This window comes from Anas platyrhynchos, chromosome 2, assembly GCF_047663525.1.
Source record: "Anas platyrhynchos isolate ZD024472 breed Pekin duck chromosome 2, IASCAAS_PekinDuck_T2T, whole genome shotgun sequence".
NCBI classification, from domain to species: Eukaryota; Metazoa; Chordata; class Aves; order Anseriformes; family Anatidae; genus Anas; species Anas platyrhynchos.
The window spans coordinates 23,022,980-23,045,009 of record NC_092588.1 but is presented as its reverse complement, the minus strand read 5'-3'; the positions used below and the strand labels follow the sequence as shown (position 1 = coordinate 23,045,009).

At 39.9% G+C, this 22,030-nt stretch overlaps 1 protein-coding gene across 9 annotated transcripts in view; it reads left to right on the top strand.

Moving 5' to 3' along the window:
* The window catches only part of MATN2 (matrilin 2), a 79,252-nt gene that overhangs the window by 13,826 nt on the left and 43,396 nt on the right, over positions 1–22,030 (top strand). For 8 of the 9 annotated variants that reach the window (XM_038174056.2, XM_038174058.2, XM_072034445.1 and 5 more), the window contains exons 2-3: positions 6,967–7,131; positions 19,144–19,713. In XM_038174056.2, the coding sequence (XP_038029984.2) occupies positions 6,967–7,131; positions 19,144–19,713 (735 nt within the window). Of the gene's footprint in view, positions 1–1,763; positions 1,870–6,966; positions 7,132–19,143; positions 19,714–22,030 lie in introns of those variants that run through there. The other variant, XM_038174054.2, reaches the window with a different exon arrangement.

Sequence of the window (22,030 nt, the reverse complement as noted above, 5' to 3'; positions counted from 1 at the left end):
TCTCACAAACAAACCCCGCACACAGACACACTCTAGTGCTTTTGAGCTGGGACCCAGCTGTAATTGTAAAGATGCTTCAGTCAGTCTGTGCAAACTAGGGAAAGGCTAATCAGCTCTAAATGCTCTCCCATGACTTATAAACTATCTCCATGGGAAGGTAAAGCGCTAACCACTGCTATTTAATTATGATCCGCACATCATTAACAAGCTCTCTTAATACAGTGTACTCATTGTGGGGTTGTGCTTTCTTTATGAGTAAGGGGTTTTATATCCCCAAATTATTGTTTTGCATTGCTGCTGGTACTGGGGTCAGTGTGGGTTTGCGAGTATGTTTTAGAGCTACTGGATATTTTTTGTAAAGAAAAACTTTCTGTTTGCAATTAGGAGCAGTCCATTATGGTTTGTGACTGTACTTCACGGAGGCAAAACTAAGCAGCCCGCATACGTATTATATGTCATATAATATATGCTTGCCTATAATTTCCTTCTCTGAGTTGTAAAAGTGAAATTTCTCAGCTTTGCCATGCTACTCTTCCGCAAACTTAGTGGAAACTCTGATGTCTCGATCCCATTCAGTACCAGAAAGTGCAAATAATCCTGCCCCTAAAGAACAAGATAATGAAAAGGTCTGTTGTCCAACTGGCAACTGAAGAAAACTGTAACATGGAGATTGATGCTGTCATAAAGCAAGAATTCCCACTGCTAAGGCTTGCCGTCTGACCACTGGAAACTATGCAGAGTAAACCATACTATGGGTGCACTGTTCTACAACATCGCTCTTAATTTTTATATGGCAAGCCTCTGAAATGATTGAAATGATTGCCAGCTTCTGCTCCAAGCAGGGGTTGAACCTGATGACCTCCAGAGGTCCCTTCTTACCTCAGTTTGTCTGTGATTCTGTGATTTTGTAGTTATTAGTTCTACCACAGGGTTAGCGGGAAGTCTATATGTGGTTTAGATGAATGAGTTAAAAATAAGATCTCCGAATGTTCCTTATTTTGTTAGTAGAAAATTAAATTATACCTGTAGCACATGTACTCTAAGCCCTTCAGATAATCAAGTCCATTGTGCAGAAGTCCTAATACGATATTTATACTTCACAACAAAATGTAACACATACTTAGTATATTGCTCTTTGCTTTTTCTGATAAGCTGTGTGTTTTGGTGTGTATACTCATCATATGTGTGTGTTTCTGCCCTCCATGCTTGAACAGGCAAGCTGTTCTCCCCCCATCCACAGCACTTCTCTGCCTGCTGCCAGAATGTGGCTGCCCTTATATATTCTATATTCTGTAGCATCTTCAGCCACGCTGCATATGGGAACTCAAGCACAGTGCAAGGTTTGTGGCAGTAGCTGGCTGACCACCTCCTGTCATTCACCTCCCTTCTAGGAACTGCTCTGGAACGTGTTTTGGGTCTTCCCATTTCTGTTTTGATACGTAAGTTTATTACCCTGCCGTGATTTATTTTATTAACTCGGGACATAACCTGGGTGTGAGCATTTGCAGCAGCAGTCAGAATAATTAGGTGCACAACTTCTGGTTCTTAACCCATTGAAATCTTGGATTGCTCTTACTGTCTGGACACTCGTTAGCTTAGATTGGCAAGGGACTGTTTGGTGTTGCTGAGTCAGCAATTAGTTTCATTCTGTGGCGGCTTGCAGTGCTGTTATGGAAGGTCTTTGCATTTGGGTTGTCTGTCTCAGAACACACCCAAATCACTAATTGGCTTTTAGATAATGGTTTTCCCAAGTTGTTCTCATGCTTCTGACAGCACAAATGACCAAAGTTAGCCCCTTAGAAGGAGCTCCTGAATGTGTTAACGAGGGAGTGCTGCTCTGCCACTCTCCAGGACTTGGTTCCATCCTAGGTAGGTTCATGCACTCTTCTGCAGGTAGTGCCTGCCATCAGGACTGGGGAACAGACGAGGAATTTACAGATGTGGAGCTCCTGCAACCTTGTTCCCTCTCAGTGGTTCAACTGTATTAGTAACTTGTGGTTGACAGCCATGGTTTTAGGGAAGTTGTACCCATGCTGTTCTCCTGAGCCTAATGAAGACCTGTGTGTGCAATAAGGACTCATAAAAGATCCATTTCATCTGGGGGAACAGCATTATGTAGAGTGCTCCTTTGTAAGGACGAAGGCAAGATGGTGCTCCTTGCTGATGTGCTAAATATCCTCCTGATTGTGTCTGGCTGCAACCCACAACACCTGCATAGCTAGGGACAGATATTTTCCAGTGCTGGACTCTGAGGAACTCCACAGCTATTTTTCAGAACTGAAAAGTGCCTGCATCAGCAATCTGGTCCAGAAAGATGGAGGAAATTATTAATACACTGTGTCCTGACACCCATGCCACACACAGTGATTTCAGTGAGTAATGGACCAGTAATGCATGTGCTGGCTTGTGGTAGTGGAATACCCTGGAACACGTTCTAACTGATAGTTAACGGGGCCCTAAAGTGCCTGCAGTCCTAGTTTTTATCTTATTATTATTATTATTTTAATTTCGGAGGTGGTAGAAATGAGGTATTTTGTGTCTTGCATGCAATAGGGGTTGATTGGTTTTCCAAGTAACTCGCAGTGCTTGTTGACCTGATTTTATTGACTTACATTGATCGGTTGCAGGTTCTTTAACTTCAGGAAAAGCTTTTGGATTTAACCACAGTTTGCTCTTATCTTAAAAATGGGTGGATGATAAGGAGTGCTGAAAGGACTTCAGAATGTTCTTGCTTTTATGTGTTTGTGATCTTTATAACAAGAATACTGAAGTCAGATATGCAGGCAGCTTTATGGAGGCAAATGTCTGTCTTTTAACTATCAGAAAAGGAAAGCTGAAGGCAGCCTGTAGCAGTCATAACTGCTGTCGGTGGTGCTTTTTTTGTCCTTTTCCTTCCCATATATGATGAGAAACTATATAGGGTTCAAGAGAGAAGATGTTATCCACAGTTACTAAGGGTGTTGAAGTCCCACATGACTGCTGCAAATTGCCCCTTCTGTGCACAGAGTTGATTTCGGTAGCAGCTGGAGAGTGGGTAGGGCAGGGGCTTGTGGGGTTAGAGTGATTTAGCCTTGGAAAGGAACTTGTCCCACACAAGAAGGAAGGAGACCACCCAGAAGAACTGGAGGTGGAACATCTTACTATCCAGGTTTCCCGATTTCTTTTTGGACACGAGCTGCCCAGCAAGGACCTGAATGAAAAAGCAGTGGCCTTCAAAGCCAATAGAAAGTTTTCCTAATTACTGTGTGAAAGAAATTTCCCTATAATGGAGTAAGAGATGGAAGAACTCGGACTTTAGCACGAGTCACAGAGCATCTCTCCTCCCTTGACATTGTCTATGAGTTATCACAGGAAAGAGGACAGATCTTAAAAACATGCACCGTGCGATGGAGAAGCTCATTGATTTATCACCACTGGCTCTGAATATCCAGTAGAGCCTCTACTCAAAACGCAGCCATTAATCCCTTGTGACAAGACTTCCATGGAAACATATTTTAAAGGATAGAAACAGGCATGTGGTGTTTGAATATTGTCCAATGGAGGAAGTATGTATTTTAAAGATGAAGTCACGATTTAATTTTTTCAATATTCTTACACTGTAATTCGTGAAAGTTGAAAATGCATTAGAGGGCTTAAAAAATATCTGGTGCTCAGCCTGGGTGAGCCGTGTCTTGCCACACCTTCTCCTGGTGCCTTTGGCTTTCGAGGTGTTTGGGATGGTTGTGGTCTGCCCCGCTGAGCTGTCTCCTGATAGCACAGTCATGAATACTCCTGCTGTAGCAGCCGGAATTTAAGGGCTTGAAACATATTTTCCAGAGAGCCACTGAAATTTGGTGTTTGTAACTTTGGGAACACGCTCTTAGCTTGGTAGAGCAAGGGTTAGCCAGCAATGTGATGCTACAGAGAGCTGTGCCAGCAGCCTGGCTTAGCCTGCTGGGAAAATGAGGTGTTAAATACCAAGTGTGGTACAATAAACACTATCCAGCTTCACCAGTGAAGACAGCAGACCTTGCAGAAGACCCAAAAAATAAACAGAGAACCGTGGGAGGGCTGTACACATGGAAGCTGTGTAACCACAGTGCAGGCTGGTCATGCGAAAACGCAAGCAGCAGTGGGCACAAATATGTACCTGGAACTAGAGCAAAGCACCCGAGACTGAAGTGCCATCACCTCAAGGAAGAGGTCCAGAAGTTTTCAGTTCAGATTCAAGGTGGCAGGAGAAGAGCACAGGCTTGGATCGGTGGTGCCTTCTATCACGTATACTTATATACTCTCACGTATACTTTATATACTATACTTTACACACATATCCTATATAGCTTTTGGATTTGGGAACTCATTGGTTTTTCCTCATTGAAAATTGATGCAATTTCCCTTTGATTTTATTTTAAATTATCCTTGTACATCAAAACTTGGAGATGAGGCTAATAAATCTCTCCTCTTTTAAGCACTGTACACTAAACAGTAGTGTAAAATGCTTGTGAGGGTACAAGTACTTTGATAATAGGGCATTTATTGTTGGAACTGTAAGTAGGCTTATTTTCCAATTATCAGACTGGTAAAGGTATTGAGATCTAAGGAGCTGTGTTTTCTGAAGTAAAATGAAACACTATGAAGCAGGAGAAGCTATGCTAAGCTTGAATAAAAAGATCTCCAGAAAACTAGGTACTGTTATTCAGTTCCTCCATCTCTTTAGTACCCTTTACTTGTCACCACTGACTTGTAAAATCATGCAGAATTGAACCTTTTTTTTTTTTAATACATCTCATAATTCAGTGAAAGCTAATGAATGATCACTTAGGAATTTTGGTTTGTCTGGTCAGCTAATCGTATGATATTTGCATGCTTTATAAACATTTTCCTAGTAGAATTCAAATATTTAGAACCACAGCAAACACTTGGTTTTTCTGATTTCTGAAGTCGCTTGTGGGCAGCGTTGATCCTAGTGAAGTTGTCACCAAATATAAAAGATTGCTGTGAAGGTATAAACTATGGTAAGGGGCAGATTGTAGGAGAGTTAGGTTGGAGGTACTTTGCAGAGCTGGGGGGGTGGTCCTTAATTCTTTGTCACAGTTTTCTTTGGTCACAGGACAGTTCAGTGATGCTCTCTGAAGGTGCTCCGCCACAGCACTCTTGGTTCTCTGCTAATGCACCATCAGGAACAGGTGAAATGGCTTTTCTTACAGAACTAACATGTCCTTGAGGTTCGTTTACCTACTGGTCCTAACCACCAGGCCAGAAGGAAGGATGCCCCCTTGCAGAGCCCCGTGTTTGTTGCTGATGGCCTTGAGAAGTGAGAAGACAACCTGGGAGCAGCTTTTAGCAGTGACAACCGTTGCATCCAGCAAAATAAGGTCCCGTTTTCAGCAGTGCATGCTGTTTACAGAGTCCATCTGTTTCTGACTAGAGCACTGGAACTGCTCTACCCATAATACCATCCAGCTGTCCATGCTGCTGGGGCTCCAAACTCTTACTGCTTAGTGGCAACTATTTACATAAACTCTGCCCTATTTTGAATGTTCTTAAATCATATGTTACTGAGTGATATTAAACATGTAAACGTGGTTGGGCAAAAGCCCCGTTCATTTTGCCCTATGGCATGTACACCAGAACATTGTGTTCGTATTTGGGGGTGCCAAGTAGGAAACACAAAAGGAAAAATAGATTGGTACACAGAAAATAGTACCATGTGTATACGGTTGTGTGGGAAAGACTTAAGAAAAATTGATAAAAATGTCTTTATTAGAGAGAAAATATTTCCATAGAATTTTGTATTCTACTAGTGGGTGCCTCATGGTGGTGAAAAAATGTAATTCTCTTGCTGAAGCTGGGCATTGAGTTGTCTTCTGTTATAGATCTGTGGCTCTGTGTAACTATGCTTTTCAGGCTTAGGACCCTATTAAAATTGTTTTCATTATTTTAGTTATTTAGCCAAAAATTTGCACTGCTTGTGAGGTTGCCACTGCTTCAGGTAGAACAGTCCTGTTTTTGTTGTGAAAGTGGGTAGCTTTATCCATCTCTTGCATCATCTTTTGACCAAGCTTCATCATATCGCCTGTTCTAAGGCTGAGCTTAGCTCCTGCGAAATGCTCTTTTCACAAGACATACCAATGAAGATTAAAAAATTAAAACGAAAATAGTTTTGGGGGAAGGTAGAAGGAATAGACATCTGAAAATGTCACCTGCAGGGGACATGGCCAGAAGATGGGTCTTCAGCATCTCAGCTTTCTGTTAGTGGACAGAGTCAGCCATGGCTTTTGATGGTGCCTTAAGAAACTCCTGGATATGAATCATCTCTTAGTAGAGGGATTTTGCTGGTTAATTTTCTCTTTGGTTTGAAAAAATCTTCTTAACTTGAGGAAAGCTCATTGCTAATCTTCAGAAGTCATCTTCTTGAGTAAACAAGGTTCATTCTGCACTTTTACCTTCATGCTAACAATCAAGAACAGACTTTTGAAAGAGAAGCATGAGCTGTTTCCAGTTCACATTCACAGTTACTGTTTCTGGAGTATATTAATTTCTCTTGTCTTATTCTCCAAAATTTTCTGAAGCAAGTATCTGTCAGACCACAAGAACCATTAAACATCTGAAAAAATGCACACTACATGGACTGCTGAGTAGAATAATGAAAATTTATTTGAGTCCTCATATCCATTTGTGGTAACAAGCTCACTGAGAGTTTCTTTCTTGTTTTAAAAATAATTGGTTTTTGCAGATACATCTAGGAGTTGATAGATTTACAATTTTAGCTACAAACTTCAACTAACAATACCCAAGAAGACTACGCAGGGTCTGCTAACTGCTACTTTATTATATAGATCTTCTTTCTTGAAGGTGTAGGCATACCAGTATATCAACGTGTTGGTGTGCGATGGGTTGGAAGCAACACAACTGGGTGGTTGACGTGGTTGTAGTGTATCTTTTCATGTAATCACAGAGCTCATCTCCTTCCCTCCTTTATTGCAGTTTTGCATCCTGGAATGTCCCTCTACTTCTTGAAAATGCAGAAAATGGTTGCATGCTTCTTCTTGCTGTTTGGGCACATGCTGCTTTCCACTGGCTCTGTCATGGCAAAAGATCTCCCCGGAGGACATTTCACCCGAAGGGATGTTAACTCTCAATCTCTACTAGGTAAGTTACAAAAAGAACAAACCAAAGCAAAATAACAACCACCACTAAAAGCCATCCCAAGTATAAAGATAATAAAGATAAAAGGCATGAGCATTGGCCAAACCTTGGCTGAGTTAGTTTGTAACAGTTTTCAGGCAGGAATATGAGTTGACCTAGCAGCTCTTGAAAGAAGGTGTTTACTTTTGGAATATTAGATCTACTTTATATATAAATGCTGTGAAATAAATATTTGCTACAGGACTCTTATACTGGAAAAAAAAAGACTTATTCTCAGTGTTTAGAGAAAATATGTTTTGGTGCATGGAGGTTTTGTCAAAGCTTTTTTTTTTTTTTTTTAACCATGCAAGCAACCTTTAGCTTTTTATATGTGCTTTGGGTAAGGGTGACTGAACTAAAATCATTAGCTATTGAAATGGGGCTTCTCGTTACATTACCTGATGTTAATCCTTTCATTCTGTCAAGTTGACTTTATTTATAATGAGTAGGTCATTTTTCCTGTTTTGCTAAAAATCTGAGGACAGAATTTCGCATTTAGCTTGTTTCTGTCATATTTTAAAACATAGTTTCATCTCTCTCATTGATCGTTGCCAGTTCCCTTTCTTACTGTCTCTCTCAGAAGTAATGGATGTGGTCTTGAGATGCTTGGGGTTCAGCAACTGGAGGCTGAAAACCACAGCTGTAGAGACCTAGTCCATCCGAAGGCATGGATGTGGAACAGCAAGGAGAAACACTCCCATTCACGCGTTATTCAACAAGACTTTTAACCTTTCTAAGATCTTAAACTCTAAAATGAGATTAAATAGTAGTCTCTCCTGAAACTTTAGAGTCTCCAGCAAATATGTTATGTTATTATTTCAATAAATGAACTGTCTTCCTACAAAATGAATGCAATAGTAAGGTGCAATGTGGAGAAACTAACAGGTGTCATGTTTCTCAGCTTGCCTTTTCTTTTCTGTGTTTTTTTTTTTTTTTTTTTTTTAATTCTTTTATAGTCTCTTTTCCATATTTTAAATGATAGAAAATCCATTAAAAGTATTAGCACCAGATATGAAGTCAAAATGTACAGATTAAATTATTTCTTTCTTATTTCAAAAGCCGAGCAATTCTGTGGCCACTGCATTTGGAAATTCCTGTATTCCTCTTCAGTTTGGCATGTGCAGGATGCAAACAGTATTGGCAGCTCTGGCTGAAAGAACCTTTTTGAGACATTAAATGATGCAAGAAACTTGGGACACTCTCTGGTCCAGCCCATAAAACTACGTGGCAGTTTGGAGTCAGCCTCTTGGACCTTGCATTCTATTACAATAAATTAGGTCACCTGCTTCAAATTCTGCAGTTGCATATGAGCAGTGGCACAGTTAAAACGTGCCTCTCTGCAAAGAACAGAATGTGTAAAATGCATGCCATTCTGCTCGAAAGCTGCACTGTTCTTTAAATGACATGAGAAAGAGCTGGGCCAAATCGTGATCTCAGTGGCATCAGTTTTATTGACTTAATAAAATCACTCAGACTTAGAGCAATTTAACAGGGATTAGAAGCTGTTCCATTCTATATAATATATATGTTACAAATAGTGGCAATGACAGTTGCTGCTGTTGTGGAAAGACATGGTTGGCAGGCAAAAATGAGCAAAGAACCAACAGATATATGGAAAAGCAATACAAGTTAAGCAGTTTTTGTTGGGTGGAGGTCTGTTCCTAGGACAAAAATGAAGGATTATGTGTTGTTAGTATTCGTAGCATCAAAATAATTTTATTCTTTTATTTTTTTCTCTATTTTACCAATTTTTTAGACAAAAGTGCACTGCCGTGACAGGTATTTACTGGTAAAATACAAGCAGTGGCTATGTGCAAAAGAAAAATTCCTTGCTGCAGGAAACTGGCAATATAAATAAGCAAAATGGAACAAATGAAAAATCCTGTGGTATTATCCAAATAGAGATACAAATACTTTGGGATCCGGCTTCAGGGGGATTTAGTTTTTTGGCAGCCATACACTCATCCTTCATTGATTTTTTAATTATCTTGTTAGCACTAATAGAGTATAGGAAGGAAATTCTAAGGAAGCTTTCAGAAGGAATGAGCTATGTCTTTTCTGTTTTTCTTATCCCCAGTCTTTCTGCTAAACCTCAGTGTGTGTTGTTTTAATTTCGTAGAACTTTGCTTAGCTTCTGATTGTTTAGAATTATTACTATCATTAATAATTTCCATTAAAATCTGATATCTTGTGTGCAATTGAACACAAAGCTTTTGGAAATCAGTGTGGCCTTTGAGAGCCAAACTGCTTTGAGTGGATTTGACTTTTTGCACTTCTCTTTCCTTAAACCCTGAAACAAACTCCTGAGTATTTAAAACCTGTCAACTATGCTGATTTGGTTGACTCCATGAACATTTTCCTAAATCATCCTTGAAGCATATTAGTTGTGGAACGTGAGTAGTTTGTTTAGAGGTAGAAAATATTTGTCTATTTCTCATATTCATGGAACATGTATTACATTGTTGGAAAGTAATGTATTATTGTAGGTATATTTATGTTTGGAGTGGAGTGGTCTCCTGAAAGACCACGTGAAATAACAGAAAGAGATGGGATGGCCTGTGGAAATCTTTTTTTCTGAAGCAGAGGGCAGTCCCCTCTCCTTTTAAATGACAAACAAACTAAAATTTACCTTCTCTTTCCTCTTATCAATAATTTGATCCTGAGTATTGGATCTTTTGGCTTATCCTGATACCTCAAAGGAAATTAATCTTTTTGCTTCAGAATCTTCTCTTTTAAGGGTTTTACAAGAGCTCTGAAGAGTTTTTACTTAGCTGTCTGACGAAATCATTGTTCCTGCTGAGTGCAGCTGTTTTGTTAGATTACACACAGATCAGTGAAAGCACAGTTTGCCAAGTTAGTGTTGCTTTTTGGATACTAAAGAAAAGCAGTGATGGAAATATAGTTGGCTACATGTTTTTAAATATAAAATTAAGTCTATTACGTTGGCTAATTTCCTTCAGGTATAACTGAGATGGACTTCTGCACTTAAATGGATAGACTGGCCAAGCTCTGTATCAGTTGCCCAGAGAGGTGATCTCAGTACTGGGATTTCAAGGCTGTGGTCCAAAATCCACAGCACCTTTCAGCAGTTTCCAGGTTCAGAAGTTGCACATACCCAGTCCTTGCAAAATGCAGCCTTTTTTTTTGTGCTTGATGTTGTGCATTAGGGGAAGATGAGGAAGGGGAGAAACATAGTACTGTGTTTTAGGCATTTATTGTAAAACAAAGCAAAACAAAATTTCAAAACTGTGTAAAGCCCACAAGTTTTTGGGGGGTTGGCTTTTTTTTGTGTGAGCTCTGTTCTTGTAAATTGGGCGTATATTTCATGTCACATCAGGGGCATATTTCTTTGGAGAGCTTTGAAGTCGATGCATGGGAATAATTGAATAAGCTGTGGATTAATATTATAAGCAATGACATCCCATCTGTTCCTTAGAAATATAAAATGTGCACCTATCTGTTTTTGAAAATAACAACTTAAGTGAACGAAAAAACTAATCTAGGGAGCATTTCTTTAGATTTTACATGATAGTAGAAGAAAGAAACTATGGGAGATTTACTATACTGCACAAAATTGAAACAAAGGGAGGGGAAAGGAGGCCAAGAGGGAAATGTTCTTGGCCCTTGTTCAGTAGAAACTGCGGCTAAACTCAAGTGTCCTTGTCTGTGTTGAATTATATTTTGCTGCAAAATATATAATGATTTATCTCTTGGTTGTATGTATAGGGTTCCACTAATAAAATGAGGGGAAATAATTTGAAGTACACATGGCTGACTGAATTTATGAATCACTGCTAGTCTCTTAAAATTATTCCAAACATTCTTATATCCAGCCCAGTTCATAAGCTTGTTTGTATGTAACTTCAGGGTTCGAGAGCATTATCCAGTTAACTTTTCTGGGTTAAATTTTAGCCACAAATGAGAAGGAAAAATACATGACGGAAGTGTGTACAGTCTGTAAGACTTCTGTGGAATACAGAAAAGATTTCTGTGTAGTTTTGATTGAGTTTATTGGACATTTATACCCTCAGTGCTGGCCAGAGGTCTCTAAATCCTGCTAATGTGGACTGCTGAACCACGTGATAGCAGCTGTAAGAATCTCATTCACAGCCTTAACATATTCGTGTAATTTCTTCACATAAATGCAACCCTGCCAAGTTCTTTGGTCCTCAAAGACATTAAGCAGGGTCATTGCAACTGAAGTCTGCTTTACAATTGAAGCTAGGATTGTGCCATGATAACTGTAGCATGTTTGTGACATGCTATGATGATATTATATCTGGGAAGATCAAAACTATTCCTGGTTATAGATAAAGGCAGGAAGAGGTTGTGAATTACATCTTCTGAGTTATCACATATTTAGTTAAAATGTAACTGAAATCCTTTTCTAATTAAAAGGTAACTAAACTTTTATAAGTATATAAGGTAATCAAATACACGCAGTTCAGATTCTTGCTAATCAAATCATAAAATTGCCATTTAAATATAGGCATGTTATTTGTAAAGTGAGAGCAAAGCATTTTATAGTCTGCAAAATCACTTGTTTCTTCCTTCTGAGTAGTGTAGGTACAATCAGTGTGCTGGAGTGGAGTATTAGCAACTGCTTGCTTTACGTTCCAGCAGCTGGGAGGTCTGCTGAGGCTTCAAACTTCAGCTTTCATCTTAACATCTCAGCTGTCAGCCTCTTCCCAGCAATATCTGGTATCTGTTATCTACCTGGTCTGAAGCAGCAGCAGGAGTTTCACTTGCCCAGACCCCTCCACTCTTTTAGGCTCCTGTGTTTTGTTGGCAGTGAAAGGCCCTCTCCTCTCCCTGTGGCTCTCAGGCTTTGTGGTCTGCCTTGTGGCTGTGCCTCCCAAAACCCAAATAGGAGTCTGGGGAAGCAACAAGAGAGTGGTGACCATATCCCTGCCCAGGCAGTTGTTCTTGTGGAATCTGTTAGCCCTAAAACAGCCCAACTAATGAGCCTTGTGGGCTAGCTGGGGCTGTAACAAGCTTCAGGGATTTGTGTCCTGAGTCCGCTCATGTGCAGCCAGCTGTTAGGGCGATCAGAAAGCCCGGGTGCTGATTCGTGTTAGCAATTCTTAGCCACATAACAATGTTGTGCTTGCCAACTCTTGTGTTTGGATTTCATAGTTAATTTTTAAGTCATAACATAGCATTCAATTTTCAGCCATTTAAAGAGCAATTCAGTAATTAATTTTGTATGTGATATTGGATTTCTAGTAGCACAAGGAATTTTCAAATTTTTCTGCAATCATTATGTATTGCATAAGTATAATGTGTAAGATTTCCTATGTATAATTATTACCTCAAAGCCTTTGTGTTTCTCACTTTTTTTTTTTATCTCCTTCATTCTTCCTGTCATCTCTTTTTGTTTCATTTTCTTATGCTCTTATCTTTTTTCCATTTTTTCCCTTTTCCCTTTTTTCTTCTCCTTTTTTTTTTTTAAGTGATTTTTAAGTTTTCCACATGGAGGAAAGAATATCTGTTGCTACAGAAAAAAAACTGAGTCATGTACCAAGCTGCAAATGCTCTTTGTATTTCTGAAATTTTGTTACAACCCCCGCAACTTACTGTGAAAAGCCACTTCTGTTTGAAAAAAGAGTTTGTCCTGAGAGTAATTTGCAGAGTAAAATTACAAACTCCATTTTAATATGTATATTCTCAAAGAGCTCAAAGCCTCCTTTGCATATTTTATCTGGAAGGGAGATCAGGCCAAAAAAAGAACTCAGAATGTTCAAAAGTGTGGTGTTTTTGGCTTCAGTGTGAGTACTTCAGCTTAATAATTAAAACAAATAAAGAAACACAACAAAGCCCACATATGTACAAAATTAACTTGAAAATCCTGGAAACAGCATTTGCATAACCTAAGGGATAGCTCATTTTATAGGCGTGTGTGGGTAACCAGACGGTATTGTGGCTGAAGAGGGGGATTTGTTCTTAAAAATGCTTTGAAAGCTGGAGAGGTCCTTATTTAAGTACTGCTGAAGTGGTAGGACTAATGGTTTGCCAGTGGGTATGATGCCCTATGCATTTTTGGGGGTAGTGGGAGATGCTATACGGCAGTGTCCCATGGTGCTGTTTCTGAAGCTATTCTGGAAGAGCCTAGTACTTAAACTGTTACCAATGGATAGAAATACGTGGTTTCGAGTCAGCTGATCAATGAGTAATGTCGAGGTTGCTAACAGCTTTCCATATAAACAAAGACACAAGTGGCTTAAAAAAAGTATGGATAGGAGTTTTTAAAACATTATGCTAATGTCCTGAAAGGAGGACAGCACAAACTCATTAGTCAACTCTTTTCACTGAATTTTCGACACTGCTACTAACAGCTATTTACTTGTTCTGTCTGTTCCGTCTGTAGTAATTTCTGTGTCCCTTGAGTGGCATCCAAGGTAGCTGAGCCAAGACAGAAGTTTCAGATCTTCAAGGAGAAAGATATGAAGATCTCCTATAAAGCTACCTTTTTTGTGTTGGTTATGACGGATTTGTTGTTTCACAGATGTGCAGGAAACAATGGTCACAGGCAGAGTAAATGCCCCCAGGTTGTCTGGGAGAACTGGATTAAAAGTGGCATTACCTCTGTGTACCACAAGGCTTCTCCATCATGTCTCAGAAGATAAATTCCTCATCTTTTATGTGTACAAGCTACATGCAGCTGAGAGTATACAACATCTGATTCTGGTAGGATGCAGTGGGTAGATGTTGATACTGTTAGGATTGACATAGGGATACCAAGATATTTCATTTCTCTGTCCTGGTGTTCCCCTGCTGCAAGGGAAAGCAACCCCAGTTCTCTGTCCCTGGTCTTTCTGGCTATGACATCAGGGAACCAACGATTTCCATCTCAGAAACTATAAAATCTGGAAGAAGAACTGAGAAACTTGAGAACATCCCCACAACATACTATATTTTCATACCAGAGACAGCACCAGTCTCAGTAAAGAAATTGGGATAAATTAGGAGTCAACTTGGGACTTGAGTTAAAGAGACTTCACACTGATAATGACCTCGTTACTCTGGAAAAGATGACAGGGAAGTAACAGAAAAAGTGAGGTGAAATGAGAGCAAAGTAACGCACCCTTCTCCTGTGACTGGTAGTGGAGCACTTGCATGTGGAAGGAAATGGAAATGTGTGGACAAGAGCCTACTGCCGTACAGTTGTCCCAGAAGTTTTGGAAGTTCTGAAAAAATTTTGTCAGAGGCAACAAAGAGATTTCTGGAGGCTATGTTCCATTTAGAGAGTGTTCCCAGATGAAGAAATTTGTAAGGAGGAGTGGGTGAGCTGCCAAACTCATAATGAATCTTTGGGTTGGGGCCAGAGGCCAGTGAGTTTGGGAAACATCTCAGAGTAAGGATGGGGCCAAGGAGTATGGGGGCAGGTCTTGGACCCATGGTCTGTCCCACAGCTGGGAAGAGGTGGAGTCACCTGCAGGACCAAGTGCAGCACATACGTGTGCCAGGTAAGGGGTACCGAGCAGTCCCCAACACCTACTTCAGGAGCTAGGGATGGTTGTATCTGAAATCCACCAAAACACCCTTTTCCCCGTCTTTCAATTAGAATGAGAAAAGAGGTGGAAGTAAGCTTGCAGAAGGTATCTCACTAGAGCCAAGAAGTGCTTGGAATTATTGCTATTTTTCATTTATTCCTGGCAACAGCCACAAAATGTGTTTTCCAAACAGGAACAATGTCACATTTACTGCTGTGTGCTTCATGCTTGAGTTTTGCTAAGGAAGCTACTGCACTTTCCTAGAAGGTGTATGTAGAGCCTTTCTTCCCATTAGAGTGTCTTACTCCTGGTATATGTGTGAAAGAATTGCAAATTTGAGTATAGTGTGCTTGCTCAATTGTAACAAGGAGACAGTCAAACCTTCTGATTGAACTGAGAAATCTTTTGGAAATATCTGTACCTGTCAAACCCTGTCAAATTAACTTTCTGGCTGGATACTCAGCCAGGGAAAACCACAATTCTGGAACTTTAAGAAGAAATAATTGATACCATCAGGTTCACACATTTTGCAACAAATTTGGTACCAAGGTTTGTAAAGAAAGAAATTGTAAAGAAAAGAAAAGCAAATAAGGTTGAGGGAAAATGAAATAATAAAATGACAAAGAAAGAAATGAAATTTAGAAAGAAATTTTATAATGTGCTAGCTGGGAGAACAGTCTTCTCCTGATATTTAATTGAGTGAAGACTTTGGTTCTGTTATTCAGATAAAGATAAAAATCTAAAAATAAACCTTGTTGTTACTGGCAATCTCACACAACATGTAATTTTTTGTATCTACATCAAAGTGAGCTAAGAAACACAAGCTATTGAACCTTAAAGTTGTCACTAATGCATTGCTTGCTCAGGCAATAATTTGTCTATGATCTCATTTTTTCTTAGCTGATCTCATCCTTCCTTTTGCTTAAATTGTCTTAGTCTATAGCAAAAGTCTTAATGGAACTGGTATTTACTTGTTATAAATTGCATTTTCAGTGTCTAAATGTCTTAATACTGGTGTAGTATTTACCAAATAGAGTAATTAAGGAATTGTAAAAATGTAGGACAACAACAGAAAATAAATAACTTCATTCTAAACAATCTTTTCAAGGCAGACAGCTTGCAAAAACTGTTGAAAAAAATTATCATCTAAAACTTGGAGCCTTTGAGTGTGTTCAGCTTGAATAACCCAAAATGGAAATGTTTGAGGATACCGATAAATTAAATAATGTCAAGGGACATTTTTGGGCATTGGGACTCCACCATTATTATTGTTAAATTGCTAGAGCTGTCTCTGGCCCATGTTGATTAGCACTCCCCAAGCAACTTCTGTGCATGATGCAGAGGACATGGGGGGCAGGGATTATTCCCGGTAGGCTGTTTGCATGTCGCCACTCTGTTTTAGTAGGAAGGTGAATTTAATGCTGTGAATGTGGACCAGCTATCTGGGCTATCGATTACTGAAAGTAACTTCATAAAACTTTAGAAATGTGAGATACTCCTTTAAGGTGTATTTTATGCATCTATCTAACTGGATCCCAGCTGGATTCTTCCAGGGAGAGCCAAAATCTCCTTGTGTTGTTAATTTTGCAGAGGTGGCATCACAGTAACTGTCATTTCTAGAGAAACTGGGTATTGAGCACAGAAGGACAACATGTTTACTCTTGACCTGACCTTTCCTTTCCTGGCTTTGTCTTTCCTTGTCTTGCCTTGCCTTAGGGTAATATATCTCACATTTTGAGGCTTCTTTTTATAACTTCTGTGTTGGCAATACAAAAACTGTGCTGACTTAGATATAGGTTTCTGGATGAGTAGCTCTTCTCAATGAATGTGTCACTTCTCATAAGAATTGTAGAAGGGAGTTGCTTTGTGGTTTGAAGACGTTTGCCAAACTTCTGAGAAAGTTCTCTGTTTAAACATAAGAGCTGGTAGGAGGAAGAGATTACAGTTTGCAGGGCAAGTGCAAAACCATGGAGCTGCTAAAAAGGCGTCATTGAAAGTTTATCTGAGGGGATGAGTGTTCAGATCTGTTAGCCATTACTGATTGCCACTCCTCAAAATACCACCCAGCTGGAGTTCTACTTACTAAAAGAGTTATACTTAATATTTCATGGAACCCAGCTCAGCTCAATCAACATTAATAATTACAAGTTTATTAAAAATCTCCAGAAGACAAAGACTTTAAACATATATATATATTTGAAATGTTTGACATTTCTATAGATAGATTTTTTTCTATTGAAAGTGGTTTTGAAATATACTATATTACATCCTTCTGCATTACTAATTTAGCACAATGGGGGGTATTTCTGGTAGTACTATTTACTAATGCTCTCCAGGTTTCTTCCCATTTCCATTCATTCCTGACTTCAAAATAAGGAACTGAGTCTCTTCAGACTGAGATCGGAATCTATACATTCAAATTAAAATCCACCCTGAAATTCAAAAGAATTCAACAGCAAGGCTTGTGTTTTGAAATAGCAGTCACTTTGTCCTTCTCCGTCCTTTGTCAATGCCTTCATAGGCACACACACATTCTTGGCCTTCTTTCTGAATCTTTCTTTCCCCTTGCCCTGCTCCCACAAGTCTTATCTTGGTGTTATCTTTGTATTATAACTGTGCTGGAATACCCCACATTAGTAAAAATAATAATTAGATATGCCATTGATCGAATAAGTTGGAAAACTGTTAATGTGTCAGGATATATGTGTTCCATCAGAACTCGGATTTTTATTTTTCTGCTCAGCTTGGCTTGCATTCAACACTCTCTGATTTTGAAAGAATAAGCAACTCGAGCATATTCCTACACTTCTGAATAAAGCCACACTGTAGACTGCAGAGAAATAAATCCAGGCAGTCATTTTTATGTCATCAAAGACCATTTTCATTCTGTGCCCACAAATGTTCTTGGTAATCTATGAAAGAGGCTTCTGAGTTAACAAGTGAGAATAGGCATCTTTCTCACCCCTTTCGTTGGCAGCAATGCATGGTTAGCATTCATCAGCAGTCACAATTGAGCCCGTGTAAAGGCTTGTGGAGAGGCAGATGTTGTTCCAATTGAGTCTTTGATTGGCCCACTTGTACTTCTGCCGTATGACACGGCCTTTAATTATACAATCAAATAACTACTTTTTCCACAGGGCATCTGCCTCACTCAGCACACAAGATGGGTAAGAGTGTTCTGGGAATTGAATTGGGTTTGGCAGGGAGGGATGCTCCTGGTTAAGGGCACCTCAGCTTAGTGAGGTGAGGATGCTACTGCAGTTTGGTGAGCTTTCTCGCTACCTGTAGTCTTTCTATTAAACCTCAATTCATTTCATATCACCAGCATCCCAGGAAGACTTTTAAAGTCCTATTAAATTTCTACCCTACCCAGCCTCCAGTGGCAAGGCTCATAGCTCGTGTCCCTCTGCTTCCCACAAGCCTGCCATGTGCTGGTTTTCTGTATAGGAAAAGCCAGTGAACAGCCAGTCCTTGTCCATTCCCACCCTATAACTCACATACGTCAGCAACAGATGCTGAGTAGAAGCCAGAGGGTGTACCCAGGGCCTTGGGAAGCTCGTGGCATGCCCAGAAGGGGCAGCCTTTGCTTCTGCTGTTACCCACGATAGCTTTGTCTGTCTGTCTGTGCCGTTGTCATAGACATACCCTGTGGTATTCCAGCTTCAGTGGCTCTTGGAAAAAAAGGCTGTGTTGATGACTGAAACAGACAATTTCAGGAAGTGTACGAGCGGTCTTTTTTTCCAAGTCGAACGCCATTGTAGAAAACTGGATTTTGTCTCTGGTGCAGCCACAGAATTTCAGTGTGATGCTGAGCTAGTCCAATAGACTCGACTTTTCCCAGATGGCCATTAATTATGTGTTTGAAATCATGGGGTTTGATTTGCAGAAGTGCTGAGCACTCACAGCTGCAGTTGACGTCATTGAGAGCTGTACTTTGTACATGCAAAGCGCTCTTTAGTGCCAAGTTCCCTGAAAAATCAGCCCCTCCACGTCTTGGATCAGTCACTCCAATTAACAGATGCTTTTGACCTGGATTTCTCTGTGTCTGTTTCTTTGTTTCTAACGAAGAACTAATACCACCTTGTGTCATTCGAGTGCTGTCCCGTTAGGATTTCTCAGTTCTTAGGCCCTACAACAGCCATCATCAACGTGCAGCCCACTACAGTAATAACTATGTAATTCAGAGAGGGTTTCCATCCTGCGTGGGGTATGAGGCCAAAGTCTCAACAGTGCCCATTCTGAGCACTGATCTCATGAAAAAAAAAACAACTGATCAAATAACAGGCGGCTACTGTTATTCACCAGAGACCAAATTCAGATTGCCCAAGTAGCTTTAGTTCTGGCATCTCCTATTTTTCCTGTATTTTGCCAACACTTATCAGGGTATTTGTTTAGACAGCATGTTTGACATTTCAGGTCAAGCTAATCTGATCTGCATTTCAGAATTCTTGTAAAGAATTGTTGTTTTTATTTTGCCCTCTAGAAAATACTTGTAACAGAAAACGTCTGGATCTTGTCTTCATCATTGACAGTTCTCGCAGCGTACGTCCTTACGACTTCGAAAAAGTGAAGGAGTTCATTTTAACCATCTTGCAGTTCCTGGACATCAGTCCCGATGCCACCCGAGTGGGCCTGATTCAGTACGGCAGCACTGTCAAACATGAGTTCTCTCTGAAGACGTTCAGGAGGAAGCAGGAGATTGAGAGAGCAGTCAGGAGAATGATGCACCTGGCGACTGGCACCATGACTGGGCTGGCTATTCAGTACGCCGTCAACATCGCGTTTTCAGAGTCTGAAGGGGCTCGACCTCTGAGCCAGAACGTGCCTCGCATTATCATGATAGTGACAGATGGGCGACCGCAAGATCCAGTGGCAGAGATTGCTGCGAAAGCTCGCAACTCAGGAATCCTGATTTTTGCCATTGGAGTGGGAAGAGTGGACATGAACACGCTGAAGTCCATTGGGAGTGAACCGCATGAAGAGCACGTATTTCTGGTTGCTAATTTCAGTCAGATTGAAACACTGACCTCCGCCTTCCAGACAAAACTTTGTGGTAAGTCCTAAATATGTAGGTTTGAATGCACAGATGAAAGTAAAACACGGAGGAAAAAAAAAAAAAGTCATGCATTGTCATTTTTTTTTCCTGTGGAACCTATTCTGTTAGAATGTATTTGCTGAAAAAAGGGAGGGTATCTAGACAACATTCAGAACAACAATCATACATATGGGGAAAAGCTAATTCTACTGCAAGTGCCATAAAATGTGATGTAATTCCTAATGGTCATAAGCAGAGAGGCAAACACACATACCATGATTTTCCTATTCGTTGCATAACAGCAGTTAGTTTACAATCCTCTGCTATTTGAGCGTTAGATAAGTTGTTTCATCTATCGATTTTAAATGTGATTTCACTTAGTATTGAAAATTCAAGCTGATAAATGTCTTTTGGTTATTTAAAAATATATATATAAATAATAATAAAAACCTGGGGAGTTCATGCTATTCCTCTTCTAGAGCTTACATATATACAAACAGTTATCTCTGAGCATGCCTTGTCACTAAAAGCGAGAGACAGAAATATGATAGCACTTGTATTCCACCCGTTTTAAATACAGAAAGTTAGGAAAAGCCTTTGTCATGATATTATTCATTCATACCATAAAGTAAATAATATTTTAATAGGTATTAATTTACAATAGAGAAATCACTTCCATCAGTAATTCCATGATACACAATTACCTTTTACAAATATTTTGGCATGTATAATTAATTTTATTCCAATCTGTGTACTTAATATAATGGCATGAAACCGAGGCATTTTCAGCAGAGTCCAGGGAAAGAATGCATGGTGAGACTGAATGCTCACTCATCTCTTATGACGCTTTTGCCAGGAAAGAACTGAGGCTTATTGTCAGGATAGGCTGGAGAATTTTCCTTACTTGGTCTTTTCCAAAACTGTTTCAAAGAGCAATAGAGCTCCAGATGAACTGCATCAGCACAGAACAACATCACAGACATTCATCAGATAATAGATTTTTTCCTGTTTCTTCCTTGCCGTGGTATTAGCTGGCATAGTAAAATACATTTAAAAACCAAGAAAGAGTAAACTAAGCATGAGAGTTTCAATGGAATGAACAGCAAATGCTACAAAACTCCATTTTATGGGATTTTTAATAGCATTTTAGAAATGAATCCAGTACAAGTACTACTTAATCTTTGTCTGACTAGGCTGTACCCAGTAAATGTATTAAAGTTTTATAGTTCATCTTTAATCCAAATACACATGATCCTCAATAAAACCATCCCCCTGCAGATGGAGGAGTATGGAGGCGACAAGGATTGCTGCTGCCTCCTTTACTCAGTGAATGCCTCCACACCATTTGCTGTTTCAGGAGCTGAAGGTGAGATCCAAAAAAAAAAAAAAAAAACACCAAAAAAAAATACACTTAAAAACCCAGGCCAGATTCAACACAGAACTTAATGTGCTAGCATCCTGTGGATTTCATCTTAAGGAACTAAACATCAGATAGGATCCTTAATGTCTGTTTGAGCGTGGGCTGTGAAGCAGCATTCGTCTGTCTACATTTCAAGAGACAATCTAGACATCTCATAGCGTGGAGCACCTAGGTTTCTCCTGGGAAATGGGGTTAGCTTTTAAAAGTTCTCCCTAGAGGGGTTATCATTGTAGCTGAGTCAAACCTCTGGATGCTTTGATTCTTTCCTAGAGCCATCAAGGCACCCCTCTCTGGTCAAGTCTCCTGGCACGCAGTCTCCTAGGCTTCGTGCCTTGGGAAGAGAACTTGACTCCTGATTAGTCTTTGGGTCTAGATCACCCTTGTGTCTGTGGGAATGTGCCTTCATGGTTCCCATGAAGATAAGAGAAGAATTTGTCCAAGTGATGAAGCTCAGTGGACAAAATAAAAAGTAAACTGAATTAACCACTGTTTCCCCATGGATAGCAAAGATGTCCCAGACCTTAGCAATCAAATTCTTAGAAGAATCCATTTCAGCTGACTGGGTTTCATGCCCTGCTAAGTCAGACTGCAGTTGCTGCCTCTGGCTCCTAAAGATTCAGTGGTGTCAGACACAGCAGTTGAGGCCTGGGGCCCAGGGGCCTCTTTTTATTACCTTGCAGGAAGGTAAAGGAGAAGGAAGCAGTATCTTGGGAAATCAGAGGCATGGGGAATGAGACAAAAGATGGAAACTCAGAAGGGAAACAGAAGAGGGGACAGAATCCAGGAACGGAGATGGAGAATGAATAAGAGAAGAGTGAGAAAGAGACAGAAGTCAGGCTGGAGCCATCAGGAGCAAACAGTCCATATTGTTCTCCTGAAAAGCAGATAGTGTTGTTATCCCCATTTGACACTGGA